This window comes from Colletotrichum spaethianum (assembly GCF_022836535.1).
Source record: "Colletotrichum spaethianum MAFF 239500 DNA, contig29, whole genome shotgun sequence".
Taxonomy (NCBI): Eukaryota; Fungi; Ascomycota; class Sordariomycetes; order Glomerellales; family Glomerellaceae; genus Colletotrichum; species Colletotrichum spaethianum.
In genome coordinates, this window is record NW_026054799.1 from 1 (window position 1) to 27,134 (window position 27,134).

Here is a 27,134-nt window from a genome sequence, read left to right on the forward strand (position 1 = left end):
GTCGCTGGCCAAGGTATGACGACTGCTGGTGCCGCGATCGGTGCCAGCCCTATGCCAGCCGCTCCGGGAATGTCCCCCGCCGGCGAGTTCAACGAGTTCTTGGATTACGAAGACAACCAGTTTGGTGACTCGAGTCCCTTGCCGACAAACTTCGATCTATCCGCCCACGATACCCTCACCCTATCCGAGTTCCCCCAGTCGCTCCACGAAGCAAAGTCGCTCGAGCCCCAGGCCACCCTGTTGGCTACCGGCACCGTCGCCGCCGGCTCACCCGACTCTCTCATCGACTCCTTCCGCGATTCGTCCTCCGACTCTGCCTCCTCCAAAAGGACCGGCAGCTCCGCCTCTGGAAAAACGGCCTTGACGGCGGGCGACGTAATGATGACAGATGGAGCCGATATCAAGTCCGACTGGAACCCTACCCTCTTCGCCGGCCGCCCAGAAGAGAATGCTTTCCTCTTCGGCGGAAACGGCGACGCGACGCTGCCCGACGGCCTCGATTTCAACGATGACAAGTTCATGGAAGAGTCTTTCGACTTCGAGAGTGCGTCGAGCAGTCCCAACGCCGCCGGTGCCATGAGCATGGAGTCGCCCGAGATGCCTACCATCCACGCCAACGCACCGCAAAAACCGGTCGCCCCGAGCAATCCCAGAACCGCAAGCCATGGCAAGCGGAATTCAGTGAGTCCCTCCCTCCTTTCGCGGCACGGACGGGGGAAAAAAACGACTAACTCGGCCCAGCAGTACTCCATATCGCAGCCCATGAATGGTCTCAAGATGACCAATTCGAGGGAATGCTCCCCAATGTCCCAGAACATGATAACGAGCCACGAGGCATCTCCGTCTGCCTTTTTCAACAGCTCGCCGTCACCCGGCGCGCCCGACTTCTCAAACGCCGCCGTAATGGGTGCTATGAACCCGAATGGCTTCTGGTCGGGCAAGCTGGATCCCGCGGCGCAACAGATGGTCGCCAACATGTCCATGCAGCCGCAATACCACGCACACGACGGCCTTCCGGTCTCGATTCCCCAGCAGATGCCCATGTTCACCCAGCCGAATTTCGATTTTCTCAGTCGCGGCTGCCGGTTGACGATCCATCCCACACCGTCCAAGTCGCGAGTCGAAACGCAGATTCCCATCAAAATGACCCTTTTCCCGCTGCCTCCGGGCATCAAGCGTCTGCATCTCCCGGTACACACTATTTCGAAGCCCAAGCTGCTAGCGAAGCCACCAGCCGAACGGACTCCCGACATGTTGGAACTGTACACCATGCTAGTCTGCACTAGCGCAATGCAAAACGAGGACAACAAGCGCAAGGCCTTCCAGCGCGCCGCAGCCGCCACTCACAGTCCTGTCATGAACGCCCGGTCCGTCAGCGATGATGACGACGAAGAAAACAAGCCGCAAAACGGAGGCGAGGTGCGCATCTGTGCCGGCTGTATTACTCGCGAACGCAAGCGGGCCGCGAGGAAGAAGATCAAGAAGGTTGAGGAGGAGGAGATGTGGAACAGGGACGAGACGAGACGCGTGATTGTTTTCAACACACAAGAGGTCAAGGAATGGCAGACTCCCAATGGCGTCGTGTCGGACTCGACAGTGACTGGCCGGCCGGAGCCGGTAGCTCCCCCTGGTGCCATGCAGGTTGATGCCCCGATGCGAATCGCCTGCTACTGCCGGCATCACGCCGAGAAGCTGGGTTTTCAAGTCATCTTCACCATCAAGGACTGGCAGGACCGGGTCGTTGCGCAGGAGATGTCTCAATCCATCATGATCACCGACGACCACAAGACGCATCCGATCCCCCAGCAACTCAACCCCCCTACCACGCAAGCCTCCGACAGCACCAACCTCGTACCCATGATGAACGCTCCGATGGAAACCAGCCCGCTCAGCTCGGGTGGTGCTCCATTCCGACTTTCTCATTCGAGCTCCGACCTCCAGAACATGCACCGCAACTCCGCTCCCCAGTTCCCAGCCCCGAACCCAACGGCCAAACCGCCGGCCCCCGCACCCTCGACCACAACGCCTCGGTCACTATCGCGGCCACAATCCCCTAACGCACACGGCGGGCCGCAGACGAAGAAGCGCAAGGCCAGCACCGGATCGCGGGTACCGATAGGAATGGCAATGACCCGTCTGGACACGACGCCGCCGCCTACCCAAATGCCCGGAAACCCGGTGCCCGCGCCTGCCTCTGCTTCGACGTCGCCGTTTACGCCCAATCTCACCAACTTCCAGACCCCTCCCGAGACTGTGTTTGTTCAGAATGGTGCCGCGCCACCCATGCCTCAAGCATACGCTACCGGGCCCCCTACCCCCAACAGCAACGACCAAACCATGTTCACCAACGCCAACCGCTCCGCCAGCATGGACAACGTCGCGATGCCAATGTTCTCGGCGCCAGCGTCGGCACACCAGAGCCGCGCCGCGAGCCCTAGCGGACTGCGCAACGGTGTGAATGCCGTGTCGCAAAATCAGTTCAACGCCATGTCATACATGCCGACTAACGCGGTTGCCCCGGCTCGACCGCAGCCAACAATCCACAAGATCATCCCCAACGAAGGTCCGAAATCCGGTGGCATCGAGGTTACGATTCTCGGGGCCAGCTTCTACCAGGGCCTGGAAGTGCTGTTCGGCGATCAAAAGGCTACCACAACCACCTTCTGGGGCGAGTCTTCTCTGGTTTGCCTCTTGCCGCCATCGCCGGTATCTGGCGCTGTCTTGGTCACCTTCAAGCAGAGTCAGACGCAAGCCGGACCACCGTTCCCCGCGCTTTCCAAACAGAACCAGATGTTCAAGTATGTGGATGACGATGAGGAGAAACTCATCCGCACGGCCCTTTCGATTCTGGGTCACAAGATGTCTGGTCAGATGGTTGATGTCAAGGAACTTGCTCAACGCATTATTGGTCAGGGAGATTCCAGCTGGGGATCCGGCCCATCGGGCAATTCTGGCTTTGGTGGCAGCACATTCACCATGAGCACGGAATCGCAGCTGTTGAAGTGCCTGGAGCTGATCGACCTCGACGACAACCCCAGAATGTCTCGGCTTGACTTGAGACGGTCTACAGGCCAGACGATGCTGCACATGGGCTGCGCCTTGGGCTATCATCGATTCGTCGCTGGCCTGCTGGCGCGTGGTGCTAACCCGGATCTGCGTGACAAGGGCGGCTTCACCCCTATGCACTTGGCGGCAATGAACGACCACGAGTCCATCGTGCGTAGGCTGATGCAGGCGGGTGCCGATCCCACGATCCGAAGCCTTTCGGGACTTCGCCCGGCCGACGTTGCTCGGTCACGCAAGGTCATTGGGCACATCCGCCGCTGCGAGCGTCACATCCGTTCCCGAAGCGGCGGCTCTCTGCACAGCAGAGCGAGCAGTGCAGCGTCGTTGAGGTCGCTCTGGGACCCCCTGGGCATGTCTAGTGAAGAATCAGCAGACGACGGCGAGGAGAGTCCCGAGTACTCGTCTGGCGACTACGAGGACGACGAACAAGAAGAGGAAGACTCTTGGCTTGACATGCGTCGCCGATCGAGCAATCATACGTTCACGCCGCGCCCAGACAGACAGCTACTTTCACGAGGCCAGGAGGAAGTGCAACCGGGGCTTGCCTCGCCCACGACTGCCATTGCTTCTGCCGTCCGGGACCAATTCTCCGCCCAGTTACAGCAGTTCCAGCAAGCAATGACGATGCACTTCCCTAACCTGCCTCAGATGCCCGCCCTGCCCAGAATGCCGATGCTCCCCGACTACCATGCCTACCTCCAGCAAAACCCTCTTATGGGAAGGATGACCTCACTCATGCCCGGTATGTCTGGCTCGCGGCCGGGCTCGGCAGATGACGAGACTCCACGACAGATGGACGGCAAGTGGTGGGATCTTTCGTCGTTCAGGAACAACAACAATAACTCGGCTCCGCCGCCGGCGTACGACGAGATCTTCCCTCAGGAAGAGCTTGACAAGAAGCAGGCGGCTGCCGTTGGAGCGGCTGCCGAAGCCGCGGCCGACATTAAATGCGCCACGCTCTACGATACCCAGACCACTGAGACCGCGGAGGCATCCTCAAGCACGGCCCCAGTCCCGAGCGTGCTTCGGATTGGACGCAAGAGCGCCATCACGAAGGAGCAACAACAGAACTTTCTCAGGGCCCACGAGGCCAAGTTCAAGGGAATGCGAAGCGACAAGAATCTGTGGTTTATTTGGGTGAGTTTTTTCTTGCCAACCTTGTTCGTTTTCACAGACCAACTAACGCCTTGTAGATTCCCCTTCTCACGTGTATAGTGGCTGCTATGCTGTACAGCCGTTTCCCTCACTACTTTGCCATGGCATGGGCCATGCTTCAATCTGTTGCGAGAGTCGACCAGGTCCCCGACATTGTAAGGAACGTCCAGGACCGCGTGGTTGAGGTCCTCTAGATCGGTTCGACTTGCTTCAGACAAACTACTTACGCATTTGGGCACACGCCACATCTTGCTCGTTTTTTTTCGGATCTACAGGGGAGAAATGGAGTTTGTGTCTACGGGGAACATGTGGAGCAGAGGTCACGCCCCTGTTTGCAGCAAACACGCCGGGTTTAAAGGAGGTGACGGGCACGGCCAAGGAATGCCGTGCCGTCTTGGGTCAAGGGTTAGGGACTTCGACATTGCGCAGCGTTGGTATGGAAAGAAAACCTTCACGGAACCAGGAAACCAACTCACTGGGCATCTTTCACTTCATCTTTTTCTTGATCAGTCTTTTTATTTGTTTTGCGTTTTTTCATTCGTTGGAGTTCCGCGAAGGAGTCTCGATTACATGTAGCTCGGCCGAGAAAGGCGGGCAAAGTAGGTCCTGAGGATCGACGAGGGAGGTTGTACCGAGTATATATATCTCTATAGCGAGGGGTGCTTTTTCTTCCACAACCATCTTACATAGAGGCGGGACGTTACGGTCTAGACCGTGGAATAATGTCGAAACCGGTACATTCATGGTCTTGTCCGTCCTTGATGTAAAGTGACGTGCTCCTCGCTGTTAGGCAGGGGTCTGGGTCTGCGGCTCTCACTATCTTTCGTCGCGGCAATGCCAACGGTCTGGCCATTGGCTGGTGAGCGACTACTTCAAGGGGCACGGTAGTTGCCCTGCTTCCCGTTGCCGGTGATGACTTGCTTAGGCCTCAGACAACGATCCCGTGCAGCGCTTCCTCGATCTGCATGTGCCCCGTTGGAAGTCCACCGGTCCTCCCCGAGCGCGTCATCGACTTCTTCCATCTCTCTCTCTCTCTCTCTCTCTCCTCCTGACTCCTGCTCACAAGCTCCGCCGCGGCGTTGCTGCTTTCAACGTCTGTAGGCAGGACCACAAGCTCTACACCTGTCTGCCTGCATCACCGCCGTCCGTCATCTTCCGCCCCCTGAGTATTCACCCCTGAATACTACCGCGCCGCTTCTGCTGGACGACGGGGCTTTGGGCTCGTAGGATAAGACAGGTCACCATGAGTAGAGCAGCTCTATAGTACTTAGCAATACAAGAATCTCCACTCATACAACGCACCCCCTAACAAATTGGTTGCACAACCAAATTGACCAGCCTCTGGGCACCAGGACGAACTCTTTCACCAGCTCAAGCACCAATCAATCAACTACTATCGATTACGATCAGCCCTGATCGACCAAGGCGAAGAACGAGGACGAGGAGACAAGACACGTTGGCACTGACTCCCGAGCTCGCTGCTCGCATCTTGGTGGACTTCAACTGCCTCGCTTCGTCAAGGCCACCGTCTAGGCCAGGCAGAGATGGGTTGCAAGCACGAGGCTTCATTTCGCCGTGTGGATGTGGACGCACGACTATACAGGGACTTGGAGCTGGGGTATGGGACCTAGAGCCGCGGCACATGGTGATTTTGTCAGTAGTCGTCTGACCTTCCTGGGGCACCGGGAAGCAAACCCTGGCGGGAGAGAGGGCTCGACTTCAGTACAACGGCAAGCCATTATCTACCAACACATGTCACAGACGCAACAACTCGACGCCAAGAGGTAGCAAGAGCTGCTGTCGGACCAAACTTGATATGCACACATTGTCATTGTCTCTCATATGTACAGAAACTACGTGGTATAAGCATAGAAAGGAGAAAAATGCCACTCGTACTTTAATAACAAACAACAGACAGCAGTCCCTGAAACAACAAGATTTCGCTCAAATGCAGGTTTTTGAGGGTATCACAAGAGACACCGTTTTGTGTAAAAGCGTGGGTATTTCCCGAATTCCAAATGATCTTCTCCCACACCTTGCTTTTGCCGGGCCTCTGTTTTTTTGTGGCCCCTACGTAACTCTCCCACCATCTAGACCTCGCGGTCGTGGGAATGTCCTTCTTCTTTGCGTCGTGCTCGCATGCATGCTCATACCGAAAATCAGGCCTTGGCGGGCTGGATCTGGCTGAAGATCTCCTGGGCGGTGCGCTTGATGATACCACCGGTGACGGGCAGGCTGGTGCACTGCTCGAGGAACAGGTCGATCTCGCGGGCGGCCTGTCTACCTTCGTTGATACCCCTGATGAGAGTGTTAGCTCATGATCAAATCAAGTCGGCTGGGTTGAAAGGGATTGAACTTACCAAACAATGAGGGACTGGCCACGGCGGCAGTCACCGGCAGCAAAGATACCAGGGATGTTGGTGCTGTACTTGCCGGGCGCGGTCTTGACGTTCTTGCGGGCGTCCTTCTCGATGTCGTCGCCGAAGATGCGGGTCTCGGGGCCGAGGAAACCCATGGAGAGGAGGACGAGGTCGGCAGGGAAGAACTGCTGCGAGCCGTCGATCTTCTTCATGTCCCAACCGCCGGTGGCGGAGCGGGTCCACTCGACGCGGATGGTGTTGATGCCCTTGACCTTGCCGGTGCCGTCGTCGACGAACTCCTCGGACATGATGCAGTACTCGCGGGGGTCCTTGCCCATGTGCTGCTTGACCTCGGTGTGGCCGTAGTCCACACGGTAGATGCGGGGCCACTGGGGCCAAGGGTTGTCGCGGGCACGCTCCGGCGGGGGCTGGGGCAAGAGCTCAAAGTTGATGACCGACTTGGCTCCGTGGCGGACGGAGGTACCGATACAGTCGTTACCAGTGTCACCACCGCCGATGACGATGACGTCCTTGCCCTTGGCCGAGATGTAGGAGCCGTCCTCAAGCTCGGAGTCGAGGAGGGACTTGGTGTTCTTGTGCAAGAACTCCATGGCGTAGTGGATGCCCTCGAGCTCACGACCCTTGATGGGGAGGTCACGGGCGACAGTCGCACCGGTGGCGATGACGACAGCGTCGTTCTCGGCCTTCAGGTCCATGAGCTGGATGTCCTCGCCGACGGCAACGCCGCACTTGAAGTTGATGCCCTCAGCAGCCATGAAGTCGGTACGGCGCTTGACGATGCGCTTGTCGAGCTTCATGTTGGGGATACCGTACATGAGCAGACCACCGGGGCGGTCAGCGCGCTCGTAGACGGTGACGGTATGTCCAGCGCGGTTGAGCTGGTCGGCGGCGGCCAGACCAGCAGGGCCGGAACCGATGATGGCGACCTTCTTACCGGTGCGGACCTCGGGAGGGGTGGGGATCATCCATCCCTGCTCGAAACCGCGGTCGATGATGGCGCACTCGATGGACTTGATACCGACGGGGTCCTCGTTGATGCCGAGAACGCAGGCACCCTCGCAGGGAGCAGGGCAGACACGACCGGTGAACTCGGGGAAGTTGTTGGTCATGAGCAGACGGTTAAGGGCGTCACGCCACTGGTTCTGGAAGACCAGCTCGTTCCACTTGGGAATGATGTTGGAGATGGGGCAACCGGTCTCGGACTGGCAGAAAGGAACACCGCAGTCCATGCAACGAGCGGACTGGTACTTGAGCTCGTCCTCGTCGAGACGGGAGGACAACTCGGCCCAATCCTTGGTACGGGTCTTGGGGTTCCTGTACTTCTCGGCACGGCGCTGGTACTTCATGAAACCCTTGGTCTTGTCCAGGACGAGGGCGCGCTTCTTCTCGGCAGCGTTGTCGCCAATGGTCTCCTCAATGTCCTGGAGCTTGGCGGCCTTCTCTTCCTTCTTGGTGTGAACGCCAGAGACAATGGGAAGGTTGTACTCGGCACGCTTGGCCTCAGCAGCCTTGGCGGCCTCCTCCGCGAGGACACGCTTGTAGTCGACAGGCATGACCTTGACGAAGCGAGGCAGAGCCCGGTTGAAGTCCACCAAGATGCGAGCGGCGAGCTCGGAACCAGTGTAGTGGTGGTGGTCCTCGATGAGGCCGCGGAGATAGGCGATCTCGGTGGGCTCCTCGACAGCCTCGGCCTCCACCATCTCGGTGTTGAGCTTCGAGAGGAAGTCCTTGTGAATGTCGAGGACGTAGGCGATACCGCCGGACATACCGGCAGCGAAGTTGCGGCCAGTGCTGCCCAGAATGACGATACGGCCGCCAGTCATGTACTCGCAACCGTGGTCGCCGACACCCTCAACGACAGCGGTGGCACCGGAGTTACGGACGGCGAATCGCTCCGCAGCAACACCACGGAAGAAGCAAGTACCCTTGGTAGCACCGTACAAGCAGACGTTACCAACGATGATGTTCTCCTCAGCCTTGAACACGGCGGAACGGGGAGGGTAGACAATCAGGCGACCACCGGACAGACCCTTGCCGACGTAGTCGTTGGCATCACCCTCAAGCTCGAGGGTAACACCGGGGGCGAGGAAAGCACCGAAGGACTGACCAGCGGAACCCTTGATGTTGACGTGGACAGTGTCCAGAGGCAGACCATCTTCACCGTAGCGCTTGGAGATGTGGTAGGACAGCGAAGTACCCATGGCACGGTCGGTGTTGACAATGTCGCACTCGATTCTGGAAGGCAGACCCTTGTCCAGAGTCAACTCGGCCTCAGAGATAAGCTTGTTGTCCAGGCGGACGTAGAGCTTGTGGTCCTGCTTGCGGACGTTGAAAGTAGCAACGCCGGGGCGGAGCTTGTGAGCAGGAGTCAAGAGGAGAGAGAGGTCGATGTTGGCGGTCTTGTTGGTGCGGAGATCATCGCGGACCCTGAGGACTTCGACGTGGCCAACCATCTCGTTGATGGTGCGGAAACCAAGCTTGGCCATGATGGCACGGAGCTCGTTGGCGACGTAGTAGAAGAAGTTGATAACGTGCTCGGGAGTACCGGTGAACTTCTTGCGAAGCTCGGGGTCCTGGGTGGCGATACCAACAGGGCACGAGTTCAAGTGACACTTGCGCATGAAGACGCAGCCCATGGCGATGAGAGGAGTGGTAGCGAAGCCCCATTCCTCAGCACCGAGCAAGCAAGCCATGGCGACGTCACGACCAGTGCGGAGCTGGCCGTCAGTCTGGACAACAACACGGCCACGGAGGTCGTTCAGGACCAGAGTCTGGTGGGTCTCGGCAAGACCGAGCTCCCAGGGGAGACCGGCGTACTTGATACCGGTCCAGCGGGAGGCGCCGGTACCACCATCGTGACCAGAGATCAGGATGTGATCGGCCTTGGCCTTGGCAACACCGGACGCGACGATACCGACACCGACCTCGGACACGAGCTTGACGGAGACGCGAGAGCGGGGGCTGGAGCACTTCAGGTCGTAAATCAGCTGCTTCAAATCCTCAATCGAGTAAATATCGTGGTGAGGAGGGGGCGAGATGAGACCGACGCCGGGGGTGGAGTGACGGGTGCGAGCAATGGACTTGGAGACCTTGTGGCCGGGAAGCTCACCACCCTCACCGGGCTTGGCTCCCTGGGCCATCTTGATCTGAAGCTCGTCGGAGTCGGCGAGGTAGGCAGAGGTGACACCGAAGCGACCGGAGGCAACCTGCTTGATGGCGGATCTCATGGTGTCGCCGTTGGGCAGACGCTGAGAGCGCTCGGGGTCCTCACCACCTTCACCGGTGTTGGACTTGCCGCCAAGTCTGTTCATGGCAACGGCCAAGGTGGAGTGAGACTCCATAGAGATGGAACCGTAAGACATGGCACCAGTGCAGAAACGGCGGACGATCTCGGTCCAGGGCTCGACCTGCTCGATGGGGACGGGAGTGCAGTCCTCGAACTTGAAGTCGAGCATACCACGGAGCGTGCAAGCCTTGATCTGCTCGTACTGGGAGCGGGAGTACGCCTCGTAGGACTTGTCGTTCTTGGTGCGGACGGCATCCTGGATGTTGGCAATGCAGGTGGGGTCGTTCATGTGAGCCTCACCACCATCGCGCCAGTGGTACTCGCCAGACTCGGGCAGGCCAGTGACACCGACGGTGTAGCGGGAGGGGAAACCACGCTCGTGGAAGCGGAAGCTGTCCTCTGCGATGGCCTCGAAGGTGGCACCCTGGATACGGGAGGCGGTGCCCTTGAAGCAGCGCTCGATGACAGTCTCATCAAGACCAAGAGCCTCGAAAATCTGGGCACCCTTGTAAGAAGCAAGAGTAGAGATACCCATCTTGCTCATGACCTTGAGGATACCACCGTCGCAAGAGTGCTTGTAGTTGTGGATCAGAGCCTCGTCGGAAAGCTTCTTCTTGATGAGCTTCTCGCGGTTCAGCTTGAGAATGCACTCCATAGAGAGGTAGGGGTTGATGGCATCGGCACCGTAGCCGAGGAGGACACACATGTGGTGGACCTCACGAGCCTCGGCAGTCTCGACGACAATGGCAGCCAGGGAACGCCACTTGTTGCTGACCAGGTGGTGGTGAACCATACCAGAAGCGAGCAGGGCAGAAACGGGGACGCGGTCCTTGGAGGTCTTGCGGTCGGACAGGACAATGATGCGGTCCTTGTTCTCGATGGCGGCGGTGGTCTCGTTGCAGATGTAGTCAAGGTGGCGCAGGTAGCCCTCGGTGCCCTCGCTCTTGGGGAAGGTCAAGTCAATGACCTTGACAGTCCACTCAGGGTGGATAGAGGACATGTTCTTGATGGCGTTGAACTCGGGGATCGAGAGGATGGGGCTGGGCAGCAGCAGACGGCCACACTGAGAGCTGTCCATCTCGAGCAGGTTGCCCTGAGGACCGACGTAGCACTCCAGAGACATAACGATCGACTCACGAATGGGGTCGATGGGAGGGTTGGTGACCTGGGCGAAGAGCTGACGGAAGTACTCGTACAGAAGACGGGGCGCCTGAGACAAGCAAGCCAAGGGGGCATCGTTACCCATGGACCCAAGAGCCTCCTTCTCGTCGGAGGCCATGGGAGCCAGGAGCAAGCTCACTTGCTCGTGGGTGTAGCCAAAGGACAGCAAAAGGGGGTCCTCCTGAAGACGAGAGGCATCGAGCTTGGCGGCAACGTCAACAGTCTTGCTGACAGTCTCGAGGACCTTGGGCAGGGTGATGAGCTCCTGGTCGAGCCATGCGCGGAAGTCCTGGCGGCTGGAGACGGCCTCCTTCAACTCCTTGTCGTCAATGATGCGGCCGGCAAGGGTGTCGACGAGCAGCATGCGACCGGGCTGGAGACGGCCCTTCTGGATGACCTTCTCGGGCTCGACGGGGATGGTGCCGACCTCGGAAGCGCAGATGATGCGGTCGTCGTCCATGACGTAGAAACGGCAAGGGCGCAGACCGTTACGGTCGAGGTTGGCACCGCAGTAGCGTCCGTCGGCGAAAGTGAAGAGAGCGGGACCGTCCCAAGGCTCCATCTGGCAAGCAGCCCACTCGTAGAAAGCAGCCTTCTTGGGGTCCATGTGGGTGTTGCCCTGCCAGGCCTCGGGGACCATGAGCATGACAGCCTCGGGCAGAGACAGAACACCGTTGATGGTGAGCAGCTCCAGGACGTTGTCGAAAGCAGCAGAGTCAGAACCACCATCCTCAACAATGGGGTACAGACCCTCGAGCTCCTCCTTAAAGATGTCAGACTGCATGACACCCTCTCGGGCTCTCATCCAGTTCTTGTTTCCACGGAGAGTGTTGATTTCACCGTTGTGGGCGGCCCATCTCAGAGGCTGAGCACGATCCCAGGAGGGGAAGGTGTTGGTCGAGAAACGGGAGTGGACAAGGGCGAAGTGGGCCTCGTAGTCAGCGTTGACCAGATCGTAGTAGTACTGGTAGACCTGGACGGGGGCCAGCTGTCCCTTGTAGACAATGTTCTTGTTGGAGAGGGAGCAGAGGTAAAACCAGTTCTGGAGACCGATGGTGTGGGTGGCGCGCTTTCTGAGGACATACAGCTGTCTTTCGAAGAGTCTGTCATCAAATTGTTCAGGGTCGACGTTCTCGGGGGCGTTGCCTTGGCCATAGGCCGAGGTCAACACGACAAAGGGCTGCATAATGATGGGTTCACGGGACTTGGCAGCAGGGCCAAGCAAAGTCGAGTCAACAGGAGGCCTTCGCCATCCCAAGACACGTAGGCCTAACGATTCGGCAATGTCTTCCAACTGCCTCTTGGACTCTTGCAGAGTCTCCTCGTCTGGCTTAAAGAACAGGTTTCCCGTGGCATATTGTCCCAGAGGGGGCAACTTAATGCCTTCCTCCTTTTCAAAGTTCTTGACAAAGAATCTGTGAGGGATCGAAGTCATGACGCCAGCGCCATCACCATCTCGTGCATCAGATCCCACAGCACCTCTGTGGGTCATGTTGCAAAGGAGGTTGCGCGCTGTGACGCTGGTTAGCTGGGTCAGCTAATGACTGAGAGGTTGCTGAGCTTACCATCGCTGACAATCTTGTGGCTAGGCTTGCCCTTGATGTGGCTACGAGATGTCAGCAGCTGTCTTCACAACGAGAGGTTCGGGATTCCTTAGGCATACCAAGCAAAGCCGACACCGCATGCATCTTTCTCCAGGCTCGGATCATACAATCCTCTGCGAACATTAGTTAGCATCAAGCACCACTTTTGCTACCCAGCGAATCGGATACACGTACTGCTTCACCGGCAGAGCACCCGCCCAAGAGGAGTTGTTGTCCGTCTGGTACTCATAGGGAGTGTATTGCTCTTTCTCAGATTCAATATGGGTTTGTCGGTCGTCGAAATCCTCGTGCAGGCCCATGCTAGGCGAGGATTCGAGCCTGAATATTGTTGAGGGGGCTGGTATAAGTCGACGAGGGAGTGACTATTCCAGTCGGCGGTAGTCGATCGATAGGAGCAGTTGCTCTGGTACGGATCTGTGAAGCCCAAAGAGGGGTTTTGTTAGCGATTTGAATGGCAACGGGAATGTGTCCGTCAGTGAGTTCAGCGTTAGGTGTAGATGAGGGGGTTATCGACGCCCAATGGTCAGCAGAAGGGTCGCACAGAACACACGAGCGATATTGTATCTGCGAAATAGGCCACAGAGAGAGAGAGAGAGAGAGAGTGAGGCGAGTGGTCGAGAGAAGTTGGAGAGAAAGCGAAAGAGTGAGAAGAGTAGCGGAGGTTGTCGGAGCAGTCTTTTTTTGGAGTGCGGGGAGCAATATCCTTGAATTAAGCTCCAAGCTGGACCAGGGACGCACGGTGGACCGGAGTGAGATTTCCTAGAGCAGCATAAACTCTACTCTCGAACCGGATTGCGACGTCGAATTGGAGTAAGGGAGCGCCAGGCAAATGGGCGAGCTTGCGGGTGCTGCGGTGTTGCCGTCGGCTCCTGTGGGCAAGGACATCAGGCCAAGAAATCCGGACAGGCATTCCGAGCAACAACACGGAAAGGTAGCAAGCGGCAAGCAGCACATGCAACAAGCATTCGAGGCTGGGATGGGTGGCCGGGCTAGCACAGAGCGAGACAAGCAAGCCACAACCAGCAGCCCCCAAAAGCAGCCCAGACAGTGAGAAGTGGCATAGCATAGCAGAGCAGAGCAAAGCAAAGCTAGGCCAGGCTACCCTCCTATCGCCGACTGCAGCTGGGAAAAGTGGGATGATTGCAGATTGCAGCCTGCAGAAAGTGCAGAATGCGGCGCCGGTGCCGACCGTGCTCAGGGCTGCTTCCCCCATGGCCGCGGCCAATGAGTGACAAGCTGTTGGCAAAGCATGCGGCTAGGAATGGTGACGCCAAAAGCCCGCCTACCAGTGTCTGATAGATGGTGGGACAAGCACATGGTTGCGCACCCCAATCCCGCCCGTGCTAGGCCGCCACCGGCCGACAACCCCTCCAAGCCTTTTTTTTTTTGTCTTTTTTTTCTCCCCCGTCGTGTAGGTGGTTGTTTGGCTCCGGCTGATAGGCGGCTGCACACTCCATTCCCGCGGTGACCTTACATCACTCCCACAGGGATTGCGACCAGGGTCAGCCATCTAGACCTGGGGGTGTGTGGGGTTGGCTGCGGTCTGTAGGCGCAAACCCAAGAAAAGTGCATGCGTAGCGCTGTGCAGAAAAGAATGTGTGCGTCTGTCCCGGATAGAGACGGCGACGGAGGGCGGAGATGCCAGAACCGATTGCAACGACATGCTGGCAGAATGCGCAGCTCCTGCTACAGCTGCTTATCTCTCAAGACCATGGCTGTTGCGTCTGCTGGTCCGCGGGAAGAGATAAGGCCAAAGGTAAATCGCCGTTTTCGTCTCGGATGGTGTCTCTTTCAAATTGTTGCTTCCTCCGTCTCCTGGTCGGGGTGCTCGTATTTCTGGGTAATTTGCGCGCTCTCTTTCGTTCTCTCGTTCTCTGCTCCAGTCTGGTGTTTCTGTGCCTCTCTCGTCTAGGAATTGGACGATCCAAGGAATTGTGTATGTGTGTGAAGAGGGGGTAAGGCGGGGGGGGAGGGGAATGGCATGGCAGTCTCAGACACCAAAATCGGTATCGAAGTCTGCAGTTTCTACGTGAGCGCAAATCACTTACCGACGAGCGTTGGGTATTGTGGTGGACCGTATGTGGTCGAGGTTGTTGCGCAGTGGGATCGAGAGGGCTTCTTTTACTACCGTCGTAGCACCGCGCGAGAAGAGTGGGAGGGCGGAAGAAAGAGGGAAAAGAGGGAAAAGGTGGGAGGTGGGAGACGAGCAACCTTTTATGAAAGGTCTGGTGCTGGCCCAAGTGTGTGTGTGAGGATGGCCGAGGGGAGGAGCAGGAGGAGAAGGAGGAGGAGTAGGAGTCCTGAGTCGGCGCTGGGTCCAAGACGAGGAGGGGGTGTGGTTGGAGGAGGGGGGGGAGCGGTCGCCGGCGGTCACCCGAACGACACCTCAGGAAAAATCACAGACCACAGGAAGCCAAGGTAATTTGGATGAATAAGACGGTGGTGTATGGAGACAATGGGAGATGGATACGGGGCACTGCAGTCTGGAGTCGGTAGCCAGGCAAAAACAATCGGAGCAAGGCTGCGAAGGACGGACGACAATAACACGGCAGAGGCGTCCTACATAGTAGAGAGAGAGCCAGAGAAGAAGCCAAAGGGCTGTGGCAATACGACCAGACCAGGCCGACTGACCAACCAACCAGCGGCTATTACAATGAGTTTTTCTGATCCACTACCTGCTAGCCAGGAGCACTAAAGAATTCTCGCCGGCTGGAGCATCTGTACGGCCCCTCTCCTGGTAATTTGCGACATGCAGACAAGACGCGAAAACGATGCACACGCTTGTTGTTGCTGTCTCCGTCGCTGCTTCCTGTCCCTTTTTTTTCTTTTTCTCCCCCTCCTACCCGCTGGGGAGGGGCTGAAAAAGGCAGTGGGGGTTTGCAGCCGGCCAAGTGGGATGGAAAAAATACGTACCGACTGCAAGTGCTGCGGAATTGACTGAGATGGGACGGGAATGGGCAGGAGAGCGGGGGGTACGTATCAGCGAGGAAGCCTCCGTAGACGGCGCGGTGGTGTCTGTGCGCTGCAGCGCTGTGCCTTTCCCTCGGGCGAGTCGGCCTTTCTTCCCACTGATGCTCTCTGCGCGTCCGTCACCCTCTCTGGCGCTTCTCCAAAAAAAAAAAAAAAAGTACGCTGTCAGAGAAAAATAAAACAGAGAGTTTGGTGGGGTACGACTTGGAGCATAAACCGAGACTACGACACGACGTCCAATCACTGCCTCGCCCAATCCAACACATCCGTCCCTCATTGGCCGGGCCTGAGCCAAGGTCGGAACTTCGCTCCTGGCCTCCTCTGAATCTCTGACTCTTACACTCCTCACTCCTAGGACGTCGTCCTGGATGCCGGACACATCTTCACCCCATGCCAGGGGGGCTCCTCTCCGCCCCGCCTCCGGTTCGATGGCTGCGTCGCCTTTCCTCGCTGCGCCGTTTTTCGGTCAATGATCAATCTCTCTTCAGTGGGCTCCTCACCCTCGCCCTTGTCGTCTCAATGGATGTTACCTTGACCACCATGCCACCACCCTGCTAGCCTGCTTCCCTACCACGACGCACCCAGGAAGCCAGGGCCTTGTTGCACCACTGCCCTGCAATAAACCTTGGAATTTCCCTTCCTCGAGTGGCCTGTCCGCGCCCGAAAATGGCCTGAAAGTGGACTGCTCCAGGGCACCATTCGCCCCCGCGGCCCTGCTCGACTGTCGACCACAGTCCTCGATGCTGACGCTGACGGGGGGGCCCACGCCTTGGGAAAGGCAACCGAACCCGAAACCTCCAAAACCACATGCCAGAAAACACCGCACATCGGCCATACCACGACACCATCGAGGCCGTCCAAGACACCTGGCAGCCAGCATTCGGGCCACCTCAACCTCAGATGATTGTCACTGGGGACTTCTGCAGGGAAACGAAAGGGTCGTCATCGACCGCTGCCCTTTTCAGCATGTTGGTGATCTTCCACCACGTCAGCCTTGATCGACTGTCCTCCACGTCGACTCAACTCATCACCCACAACCTTCTCAAACCGCCCATTCACCACCTTCCCAGCCACGCCATGCATGCTGCCATGCCGGTTTCTCCAAAGCACTAAACCTTTGCCCTCCAGCTCCCACCATAGCTCATACATGCCCTCAATTTACGCCCCCATGCGTCGCGACATTCTCCAGGAGCCCGTCTTGGCACATCTCATTACCACGGACGTGCCAACGTTGCTCTGTGGGGTCCTACCCCGACCGTTGGGTGTTCCATCACGTCGTGCTACTAGGTATACTACTGGCCAGCCAGCAACGCCTCCAGCCATATCCGCACTCCCCTTCGCCCATCAATTGAATGTCAATGGGTGCGACCACGAGGCACAAGCCTGACTGCCTGACGTACATAGCACGACCCGTCGCCTTGTCTGGGGGAACATGGATATCGGCCGCAAACGCTCCCTTCCCACAAGGTCGACGCTGATGAATCGGTCCCAATGAAGATGACGGCCCCCCACCGCTAATTCCGGACCGGCAAACACAACTCCGCCCGTTCATCCATCTCGTTCCATCGTCCCACCCAACTCTGCGCGCGCTAAAGAATGGTTTCCTTCAGGGGCTATATCACTTATCCCACGAGAAGTTCTTGGCCAATGGCGGTGACCCAAATACAGATCGACAAGTAGGAAAGAGATCTGGCATGCACAGATGAGGCCGGAGGCGAGCGGAGCCTTCTGTGTCTTCTGTGGATGTATCCCACGGCTTGGATGTTTGTCAAGACAAGCTAGACCGCCTCGTTTGCCGCTGTCAGATCCAGCCCGACAAAATCGTGGCGGCATTTGTTCAGCGCGCTGTTGCTGTTGGCAAAGTCCGACCTGGTCGTATCTAATTCACAACGCTCGGTTCAGCTAAATCAAGGCAACACACTGGGTGACTGCGTTCATTCTTCAGGCGATACACCTAGATGCGGCTTCCTGACCTGCTGCTCTCCCGCACATCTCCAACGGCAACAGCCTATAGTCTGTTGATTTTTTTATTTGATCTTTTGCCAAGATATAAGCACGCATCATCCAGGCGAATCCTCTTTCAGCCAAGCGTGGTTTTCGTCAATAATTTGTGTAAGAGGATTTGGATACAAAAACCCAGCATTTCGGCCAAATCCAGCGGCAGAGACGCACCCCACACACTCCATGCAGACCAAGCAGGGGCTACCCAGTAATTTTGCGCGTCCGGCGAAACGGAGTGGCTGAAAAGGTTAATGTCATTGACGAGCAAGCTTTGAGCTTGCACCAATCAGCTGATTGCATTTCAAAGAAGCCTTTGGCCGATGTCGCCTCGGTCCTTTGGGGGCCCCTGACAGACCACAGGAATCCCCCAGGGAACTGGACCCGGACCCTTCGAGGACAAGGGCATTTCAAGCACCAATGCGGGTGATTGGGGGATGGAGTTTGGGGAGGGGAGGGTCGTGAACCTCATCTCGCCTCGAAGCTGCGCTTGCACATGCAACTGAGAGGCTTCGATGTTTTGTTAGCGCGCCAAACCACCACATGTAAGCCTGTCTGAATGTCTCATGGTTCTGCACACGCTATTCGTAGTGGCGGCAGCAACACGAGAAGACCCGAAGGACGTGCTACATTGATAGTCGACAAACTGGCGTCATGGAGTCGACAGGGCGCATACTCCGAGCAGTTCCCGAGAATCGATCACGACTAGAAGTGGTCGGTATATATCTTGCTTGCCTATCGATCCTCCGATCTACGGAAGTTGGTGGTGTTGAGTGCTGGAGAGCAGCGGCCGACGGCCGACCGGGGTAAATTCTGCTTTTCGCTTAAGCGCCCGAGGCGTCGTTGGTGTCAGATGCCGGTGAACGGAGAGGCGGGTGAACAAAGTCCCAAGACGGAAACTCGTCCAGCAGGAACAACGTTGCTCGCGGTCTGGTCTGCGAAAGCGAGGTCCAAGAGACGTATGCCGCAACCGCACACAATACGGGCACTTCGAGGAGGCCAGCCAATGGCGGGCAGCACCGGACACATGCATCCCGGAGACGGTGCATGGGATGCAAGTCGTTCGACATTGCGTTGTCTCACAGAATGACAATCAAAAAAGGCAACAAGTCACCCTCCATGTCCGGCACGTCGATGGGCGAGGTGGGCGTCAGACTGCATTAGCAGTTGTTGCCCAACGCCGAAGGGGTTGCTGTCAAAAAATCGACAGCGCAAAATTCAAGAAGCCAGCCAATCACGACTGGCTTCGCAGCCTCAACCGTCTTATCTTGAGCCAACCACAGTGGCCATTCACTGCATTTGCATATGAGCTTCAGCAAGCCAGTCGTCTCCCTAGTCTCTGATCCATGCCAAATGCGACCCCGCTGGCCGGAGGAGTTCAGATCTCAGTTCCTTGCGCAGCACGACCCTGCTGGTACCGCTGCACAGACGTTTCTGCTCTCTTGGCTTTTCGGAACTGGAGGGTTGGAGGGGGAGGAAGGGGAAGAGAGGGGCCTCTCTGGAGGAATTCCAACGTCTAGCCTGCAAAAGCGGCACAGACATGCCAACCGCTGCAGCCAGGTGAGAGACATGCTTGCGCTCGGTGATGAATCGCCCAGGAGAACCGCGCATCTCCTACGTCACAGATACCTTCGGGGTGCATAATGATGCCTGTCACAACGCACACCAAGGAAGAGATTTTCAGGTATGTTTTAAACTTTGTGACAAATTTAATCTGCCCTGGACAGACTTAGGGTTTCGCATCTCAACCTGTTCATCAGCACGTGTCTGTATCCTGGATCTAGATGGACGCACACTGTAACCAAAGGTGGTTGCGAGCGGTTGGTCACCTATGCCCTCCAGAGGCGACCCTCCATCTCCGCTTCTGAGGGCACCAGCTCCCCAACTTCACATTCAGAACGTCGTTCAATGTTGGATCCATATTACTGATATGAAGATGCGGACGAATTATCAAGTCCGTGAATCAAGTCACAAATCAAGCATCAACTGTCAGGTCCAGTACGCCAGCCCCATTGCCTAGAGCATGTTTAGCGGGTTTCTGGCCAGTGACTTAAGCAACAGGAATAAAAAGTGTCTCTCCCAGCGCTGGAAACGGGTGTTTTGGGACGATTCCGCACGTCTTTGTGGAGTTTCCTCCCACCAACGACGCGAAGCGAGCCTGTGTCCGTCATGGCATCTGCCATACCCATTGCGCTAACCAAGCCACCACCCCTCCCCCCGAAGTCGGCTCGGCCGTTCCCCTCCAACTAGGGCCGGGCGGATGTAACCCCTGGCGGCGTCTTGGGCCCTATATCGGAGCGGCCACGCCCTCAGACCCCATTGAGACCGCGTGCAGGGACTCGGGAAGACAGAAGCGGGCAAAACAACGGGCAGCAAAAGAGCGAGTCCACTTGAGTCAGCCCATAGCAGCGAAAAATTCCCACAATGCGGAAATATGGCATTTGAAACCTCCACTAGTACAGCCAATGCCAGCAACTCCGATGTCAGCGCTGCTCCGAGTTTTCCCGACATACGCACGCCAGAGCGGCGCGGGGCGAGTGCGCGCTGGTCCCTCATTTCCCCGCCGCTACGAATCAACGAGGCAGAGTCACGGAAGCGTAGAGAAAGGCAGGATGAAAAAGGAGGCGGAGGCACTCGGAGACCCATGTTCACCATTACCTCATGGAAATGGTAATCCTGGAGCCGAGGGGACGCAGCCGCTTAGGACTCCACGCAGTTTGGATGAAACCTGGCAACTACCAGAGAGGTGCAGGCTCAAGACTTTTGGTCAGAGATTGAGGCGAGGCAGCAATGGTGACGGTGGAAGAAGCCGTAAGTCCGACAGTGAGAGAAGAGTCATCCAGCAACTAGCGGGGACGACCAATTCGGCCTTAGTAGGCTTGGACTACGCTCCCAGGAGATAGTTGTCAGCCCCGAACCATCCACACCTTGCGTTGCGACGAAGGCACCATGGCTAGGGTTTGATGATGTTAAAGAGATGTCGTTGGATTTTTTAGCAGTTGACCACATTTCTGCCGCCCGCAATGAAGCATCGTGACTTTTTGGCAGCAGGGATTAGGCGCGCTAGGCGCGGCGCGTCTGCTGCTGCGGGGTAGACCCTTACCCTGGCAAGTACGTACTTTGTTGAATGTTTACTCTTGCAACCTCGCGACAGGCACCTGCAGCGGGAATCCTTTGACCGTGACAGAGCTCTCACAGCTACGGACGGTCGCCAATTCAATCAGCGAGACATCATTTCAAGTGTACACGCCACTCGAGCTACCTCGATCGATCGCACTGCCAACATAGCAGAGACAAGCAGCCATGTTCGGCCTCTTACCCGACCTGACACCACGAGACGTGAGCTCCTCTACCGCCCCCGGCCCCTCCACCCCAGTAACCATGGCGTCCATCTAACTCTGTCACGAACAGTCGCACTCGATCTGGTACACCTCTTCCCGGAATCCCGTCACACAAGCCGCCCTCCTCGAAGCCCACGACCAGCGCGACAACAACCATGGCGGCCCCTCCCAACAACAGCAACAACACAACTCCTCCTCCCGCCGCGCGGGCCAGCTGCTCATAGAGCGATCGGCGCTCGCGCGCCTCCGTGCCGACGAGCAGCAGATGGACCGCCGGCGACTGCACGTCCAGAATTTCGGCAGCACATGGCTGAAGCCCCCCGGCGTGCCCAAGAGCCTGCACCAGATCCGCGAGGAGAGGCGCGAGCAGGAGGAGCACGCCGAGGCGATGAGGCGGGAGCAGCTCGCGCAGGAGCTCGCGGAGGCCGAGGCCGCGGGGCAGGACGGGCTCGAGGACGTTGTCGAAGGCGAGGAGGCGGGCGAGGAGGGAGAAGAGGCGCGGGACCTGGACGATGAGATTCCGGACGCCGAGGAGAGTTTTGGGTTTGACGGTGGGGAGGATAGCATGGCAGACGAGCTGTCGAGCAGCGAGGGCGACATCCTCGACGACGGCGGCGACGAGGATGGAGAAGATGACGACGAGGATGACGACGCCACGGCCGTCGACGAGGACGAGGACGAGAGGCGCGACGGGCTCGTGGCGGCGAGGATGCGCATGGCGGACGACGCGTTCAGACAGGCCATGGCGCGGGGCGACGTGGACGGGGACGACATGTACGGCGCGGAAGAGGAGCTCGAGGCCTCGGGCCAGGGCCACATGCTCGACGAGGAGGACCTCGTCGCGCCCGGCGCGGGCGGCGGGGCCGGTGACGACCTGGGCATGGACATGGACGCCGACCTCGACGACGAGATCCCCGAGGCCGGAGAGCTGAGCGGCGTGTACGAGCACACGGACTCCGAGGCCGACGTGAGCCTGAGCAGCAGCAGCGACGCGCGCGGCGCGAGCTCCGACGAGGAGGACGAGGACGAGGACGAGGAAGGGGACATTAGCTTCGCGCCGCGGGCTGCGCCGTTGAGGCCGCCGCTCAGCCCGACGGGCGACCGCGGGCGGGGGCCGCGGAGCAGCATGGACCTGAGCGGGCTGCTGTCGGCGGACGGGAGCAGCATGATGGACAGCAGCCCGAACGTCAGGGCGCAGAGACGTTGAAGCCCGGGGAGTCGGGAGAGAGAGAAAAGGCTGAACGGCGGACGCCGGGTGGGATGAATCATGATACCCCCTTTTTTTTCGCTCTGCACAGCATGCACACTGTAACAGTCTCTGTACGAATTACGAACCGAACCACACGAGGACGGAGGGATCAAAACTTTGGGGGGAGAAGGAGGCCAAGAAAATGTAGCATTAGACGGTTATACACGTTATTACAACAGCAAAAAGAAAGCAATTCCTTCGCCTTTCTCTTCAATACTAAACAAGCGGAATCAGAAACACGCCGCCCGCCTCCTCCCCCTCCTCCCGCGCCGACCGCATACGCGCGCGCCTTTGTTTCCCGAGGCAGAACACACCCGCCCTCCCCGTCTTTCGATTCGTGTCGTCGTCCCTGCTGCTCGTCCTCTCGTTGTCTCCCGCGCTTTACTGATATATATATATATATATATCGCGATAATGCATCAAGGCGGAGGAAGCGATGGACGGGAGTTCTATGACACTGGAAACGCCTCAAACGCCGAGCATGCATGCAGAACAGTGCTCCAACCAAACCCCTCGAGGACCACCGGCACCGTCATACGTTGTGCCTCTCATAAGCCCTTCAATCAATACCAACGGTCAACTCTCCAGCTTTCGCTTCTGGGTTGGTTACAGAGCCCTCGCGAGGCCGTTTTCAAGCAGAAAGGCGGGCATGTTGAACGTTACCCGTCGTCTCGGTACGGATTCCGAACCCCGGGCGGCCAGTCGAGCCTTTAGTGCGATCTCCCTCCCACTCTTGTCACGCAGCTTTGTCACGCCAGTCGTTTTCGGCCCTCGAACGTCCTTCCGGGTCGCTCGCCCGCTTCAAAACAGCCACACGTACATGAAGACGAAGCAGACGGCCGCGAAGAAGCCGAGCCAAACCTTCCAGCCGACGCCGGTGCGCTCGGCCATGAGCAGCATGCGGTTCATGGTGCCGCGGATGCGCAGGCGCGTCGAGTCGAAGGTGTCGTTCATCTTCTCGGCGAGGGCCGAGGAGTCGCGGATCTCGTCGCCAATGGCCACCGTCATCTACGGAGGAACGTGTCAATGGGAAGGCTCCCTCGTGACGGAGGAAAGGATGCAAGAGGGAAAGGGGGAGACGTACGCTCTTCAAGATCTTGACCTTGCCCATGATGCCCTCGACCTGCGCATCATTCTGGCTCTCCAGCTCGTTCAGCACGGCGTCGCTGTACTGGCCCCTGTGTATTAACGCCCGTTAGCATGTCATCTCCCAAGCCAAGTCTCTCTCTCTCTCTCTCTCTCTCTCTCTCTCTCTCTCTCTCTCCGCCCCTCTCTTTCGTAGTCGTCACCGTCACAACTCCAAAGCAGCCTCCTCCCTCGAGTGCAAGGTGTCCGTACCGTTTGTTTGGTGTCGCAGGCCGGAACCCCCGGCCACCATCGATGCCGAGATGGCTCCCGCCCATGGGCGGCGCGGGCGAAGCGCTGCCCCCCGCGTACCCGTATCCGTACCCGCCGCCAAGCCCCGAGGGCGAGGCGCTGACGGGCCGGCGGCCGTTGTCGCCGGTGTATCCCTCGAAGAGGGCGCTGCGGGAGTCGCGCTGGTGCAGCGACGAGGCGCCGAATCTGTGCGTAACGGAACCAAAGTCAGCCTCTTTGTCTTTTCTCGTCTGTCGGCATGCGTGGTCTTTTGCGCAATGGGCTAGTCGTCGCTGGCGTTCTGGGGCGGGACGCGGGCAAGGTCGCGGTATGGAGACGTCATCATGGCCCTCCAAATGCTCCAGCTCCGGCGACGTAGCCCGTGATCTCCAAATCGTCTGTGATGATGGCCCCCACGTTACGAGCGCACGATTGCGGCTCTCAATATCAAGGGCGGGTGTTGTGTGCTGCGCGGGACTCGATGTACGCACCTTGAAGACATGGTGTCCGGATCGTCGCGTCGTGCGCGCGCTGCCAGTGGTTCAGCGACGAAGCTCTCTCAAGACGCCGTCAGAAATGGCGTGTAGACAGTAAGCGTCTCCTTCGCTCGAGCGATGAAACCCGGCGTCCGTGAGGTCTTTAAGGAAGCGGCTACTAATAGCTCAAAAGGGGGTTCGTTGATTGCCAGATGCCCAAGCAGCAACTTTTTTTCTGTTGGTTCCCCTACCCCCTGGTTGACTTGTCATTCAAAGGTCGGTTGGCGCTGCTGCAGACCGGGGTGGGTTTGCCGTGAGGTGCCAGTAAGGTGAGGCCAACTGTAAACGTCGAATCTCGGCTGGGCGATATCTAATAATTTAGCGGCCGGCCGTCCTGCTCGTCCAACCCCCTTTTTGACTTTTTGACGTTTTGCTTGGTCCGTCCGGCCCCTGTTCTGATGGGAACGGGGGGGTGTGCTGTAGGGGCGGGATTGACGGTGGGTAATGGAAACAAGGCGAGCTGGTCTTCATGCGTGGGAAAGGGGAGAGCCTGGCCAAACCCAACGAAGGTGCCTTTGTGTAAAACAAGCCGTTTGGGACGTGGAGCGCGGAGCGAGAGAGAGGTTCTCGCGTAAAGTAGGCAAAAGGTCCAGAGCACGTCGTCGGTGCGTGCCTGTCCGGGCTGTCTATTTTGACAGTTTCTAGTCGTCCGTGCCGTGGCGGCCGCCTGCTTTGGGTATGTGTATTTTGGGTACGTGTCGTCTCGCTATCCAATCGAAAACGGCGATGAACCCAAAAAACAAAAAAAAAACAAAAAGTCGGGTGCGAGAAAGACACCTTTTCTGATCGGGTGTGAAAACGGACGGGATGTCACTGGGTCCGGCGCTGACAGGAACCACCCTCATTAGGTTGGTGGTGCTCCGGGGCAGAAAAAGGCGCTGTTGTCACACGCGGTCGACTTGGAACAGTAAACTTAGACACGCAGAGCGGGCAGGATTCTAGAACAACCATCGAGCTGCCATTTCCAACCTCAATCCACCTTACCGTACCTTACTTACCAGCTAAGACCCTGCGTTTTGAAAAGGCATCACAAGGGCCGGCAATATGCCTGGGAAGACTGGTTGCTGCTCGTCTCGTTTGCTTGGCGGAACTGCATCACGTCTCCGTGGAAGACAGTACGTACACAGCATTGCCAAGGCAGTGCCTGTTTGCTTTGTGTTCAAACATTCTATTCCTTGCATTTATCAGCGATCCAGCTGTCATCGTCCAACACCATGGCTCCTCCGCGCCATCGATTTGAGGGGATTTTTTTACCTCCAAGTACACTCATCGCCTAGAAAGCGATCGCCGCGACGGCTACAACATACAACACAACAAATGCACATGCACGAAGGGTCCATCCAGTGTCGCATAATCTTCATTTCCATGGTACTCGTAGTCAAAGCAGTGACAACGGGGGCAGAGCAGCCGGTAAAGTAAACAGCATCCCACCAAACCAAAAGACCAGGCGGGCCCAGACGGCAGACCAACCCGCATCAATGCCGTCCAATAGCAATACATCTACCGGCCCAAAACCACTTGTCCAACCACCATCAGGTCCTTGTCGTCGGCGATGCAGGACATGCAATTGATATCAAAGCCCTGGGTTTAAAACTTTTGTGTAATCCCAATTTCCATTTTCTTTCGCGTGCCCATGAAGTGCGTGTTTACCGTTCCCCCAATAACCGTCATAATAAACCGTTGGCGTACGTAAAGGTGGACAGCGGCTGGAAGAAGATGTGACGAGCAGAGCAACGAGGCGCGCTCGCTGGCTTAGTCCTCATCCATCCTGGAGTCGTCGGGGGCCTGGAAGTCGTCGTCCTCGTCGTCATCGTCCTCCTCGGCGGGGTTCTCCTCGGCGGCCTTGGCGAAGTCGATGACACGGCCGCGAGTGCGGCGGCCGCCCTCAACGATGTTGTTCAGGTCGATCTCCTCCATGCCGTCCTCCTCCTCAGCTATAGTTCCGATAGGTCAGTCACAAGATCGCAGGGCACTTCACGGCGGCAGGATCGTCTTACCAGCCTCGGGGACCTGTAGTGATCATGTTAGTTTTGGCGCAAAAGGGAGAATAGGACGGCGGCTTTATGAGCATACCTCGGCGTTGTCCTCCTCGTCGCTGGACTCCTCATCCTCCTCCATGGCGTCGCTCTTCTCGACGGGCTCCTCGCCGGCAACGGCCTTGCCCTTGCCCTTGGTCTCCTCCGGGACGGCAGCGGCGACGTTCTCGTTCTCGGCGGCCATTGTGTCGGAATCCGGTGGGTTTATCTGTGGTTTGTATGGTTGAGTTTGCGCAGAGGGTGGTCGAGGTGAGAAGTTGTCGCAAAAAGTGGTTGTGTTGGTGGAGGGAGAGTTTGGGGGGTGGGTGCAGGTGGGCGAAGATTGGGAATGGAAGGTGGAGGTAAAGCTGCGCAGGCAAGCGATGGATTTATCAGTTCGATCGTACCTTCCCCAGTCCAGGTCCCAGCTTTTAAGACTGCGCAAGCCATCTGTGGTGTGCATGCCACTGCGTGGGTGCCTCTGTGCAACGGCGCTAGTCTGAGACAGTGCTAGCGCACGAAAACCCGTGGTGCACGCGCCATCTCTGGTCCTGCCTTGAGAAGCTAGAGTTGAGCTCCAGCCTGGAACGCATCAGAGTGAGTCCAAAAAAGAAACACTCAGCTGTTGGGGAAGGGACGAAGCTACCTGCGCTATACTCTCCTGCGATGGCTGAAATTCATTCACTTTAGGAGAGAAGCTCAGTTAATAGATATGGAAAGGGCCTCACTCTCTTACCATGCAAAGCATTGAAGCCATCACCGAACAGAGACTACTTGTCAAACAGCCGTTACGTGACAGTTCATGACTGACAAGCTTCGTCTGGCGTAAAAGCAATTCAAGGCCTTTCGCGAAGGACATAGAAAGGGGCTGCTACATGCAGAGTCGTAGAATCAAGACACTGTCGTCCTATGGATATCACCAGTTCCGTAAAACAAGACACGATCATGGGTGCCTGCCAGGCTTCAACCCCCGAAATAAAACTCATTCAGTAGTGAAGAACGCAAAGCATCAATTA

General features: G+C 57.6%; 8 protein-coding genes across 8 annotated transcripts; 4 read left to right on the forward strand and 4 right to left on the reverse strand.

The window, feature by feature from the left end:
- Window positions 1-15: 15 nt before the first annotated feature.
- ColSpa_09523 (protein MGA2) lies at window positions 16-3,394 on the forward strand (the record flags this gene model as incomplete). Its single annotated transcript, XM_049275735.1, has 3 exons — window positions 16-681; window positions 742-3,220; window positions 3,261-3,394. 3 exons carry the CDS (start codon window positions 16-18, stop codon window positions 3,392-3,394), a joined length of 3,279 nt encoding a protein of 1,092 aa, XP_049131692.1.
- Window positions 3,395-3,684: 290 nt separating this feature from the next.
- ColSpa_09524 (uncharacterized protein) lies at window positions 3,685-4,415 on the forward strand (the record flags this gene model as incomplete). The annotated part of the gene is made up of 2 exons (XM_049275736.1): window positions 3,685-4,203; window positions 4,260-4,415. 2 exons carry the CDS (start codon window positions 3,685-3,687, stop codon window positions 4,413-4,415), a joined length of 675 nt encoding a protein of 224 aa, XP_049131693.1.
- Window positions 4,416-6,332: 1,917 nt separating this feature from the next.
- ColSpa_09525 (uncharacterized protein) lies at window positions 6,333-12,316 on the forward strand (the record flags this gene model as incomplete). Its single annotated transcript, XM_049275737.1, has 2 exons — window positions 6,333-6,530; window positions 6,569-12,316. The coding sequence occupies 2 exons, from the start codon at window positions 6,333-6,335 to the stop codon at window positions 12,314-12,316; spliced, it is 5,946 nt and encodes a 1,981-aa protein (XP_049131694.1).
- On the reverse strand, window positions 6,381-12,952 carry ColSpa_09526 (putative glutamate--cysteine ligase regulatory subunit; the record flags this gene model as incomplete). Its single annotated transcript, XM_049275738.1, has 5 exons — window positions 6,381-6,519; window positions 6,582-12,561; window positions 12,615-12,655; window positions 12,713-12,766; window positions 12,828-12,952. 5 exons carry the CDS (start codon window positions 12,950-12,952, stop codon window positions 6,381-6,383), a joined length of 6,339 nt encoding a protein of 2,112 aa, XP_049131695.1.
- Window positions 12,953-20,924: 7,972 nt separating this feature from the next.
- Window positions 20,925-22,169, forward strand: ColSpa_09527 (uncharacterized protein; the record flags this gene model as incomplete). The annotated part of the gene is made up of 3 exons (XM_049275739.1): window positions 20,925-20,960; window positions 21,033-21,513; window positions 21,751-22,169. The coding sequence occupies 3 exons, from the start codon at window positions 20,925-20,927 to the stop codon at window positions 22,167-22,169; spliced, it is 936 nt and encodes a 311-aa protein (XP_049131696.1).
- ColSpa_09528 (uncharacterized protein) lies at window positions 20,937-22,129 on the reverse strand (the record flags this gene model as incomplete). Its single annotated transcript, XM_049275740.1, has 3 exons — window positions 20,937-21,467; window positions 21,741-21,890; window positions 21,914-22,129. The coding sequence occupies 3 exons, from the start codon at window positions 22,127-22,129 to the stop codon at window positions 20,937-20,939; spliced, it is 897 nt and encodes a 298-aa protein (XP_049131697.1).
- Window positions 22,170-23,012: 843 nt separating the features above from the next.
- Window positions 23,013-24,069, reverse strand: ColSpa_09529 (protein transport protein bet1; the record flags this gene model as incomplete). The annotated part of the gene is given in 4 exon segments (XM_049275741.1): window positions 23,013-23,219; window positions 23,296-23,382; window positions 23,402-23,774; window positions 24,059-24,069. The coding sequence occupies 4 exon segments, from the start codon at window positions 24,067-24,069 to the stop codon at window positions 23,013-23,015; spliced, it is 678 nt and encodes a 225-aa protein (XP_049131698.1).
- Window positions 24,070-25,855: 1,786 nt separating this feature from the next.
- Window positions 25,856-26,323, reverse strand: ColSpa_09530 (histone H2A.Z-specific chaperone CHZ1; the record flags this gene model as incomplete). Its single annotated transcript, XM_049275742.1, has 3 exons — window positions 25,856-26,037; window positions 26,101-26,113; window positions 26,177-26,323. The coding sequence occupies 3 exons, from the start codon at window positions 26,321-26,323 to the stop codon at window positions 25,856-25,858; spliced, it is 342 nt and encodes a 113-aa protein (XP_049131699.1).
- Window positions 26,324-27,134: the final 811 nt, after the last annotated feature.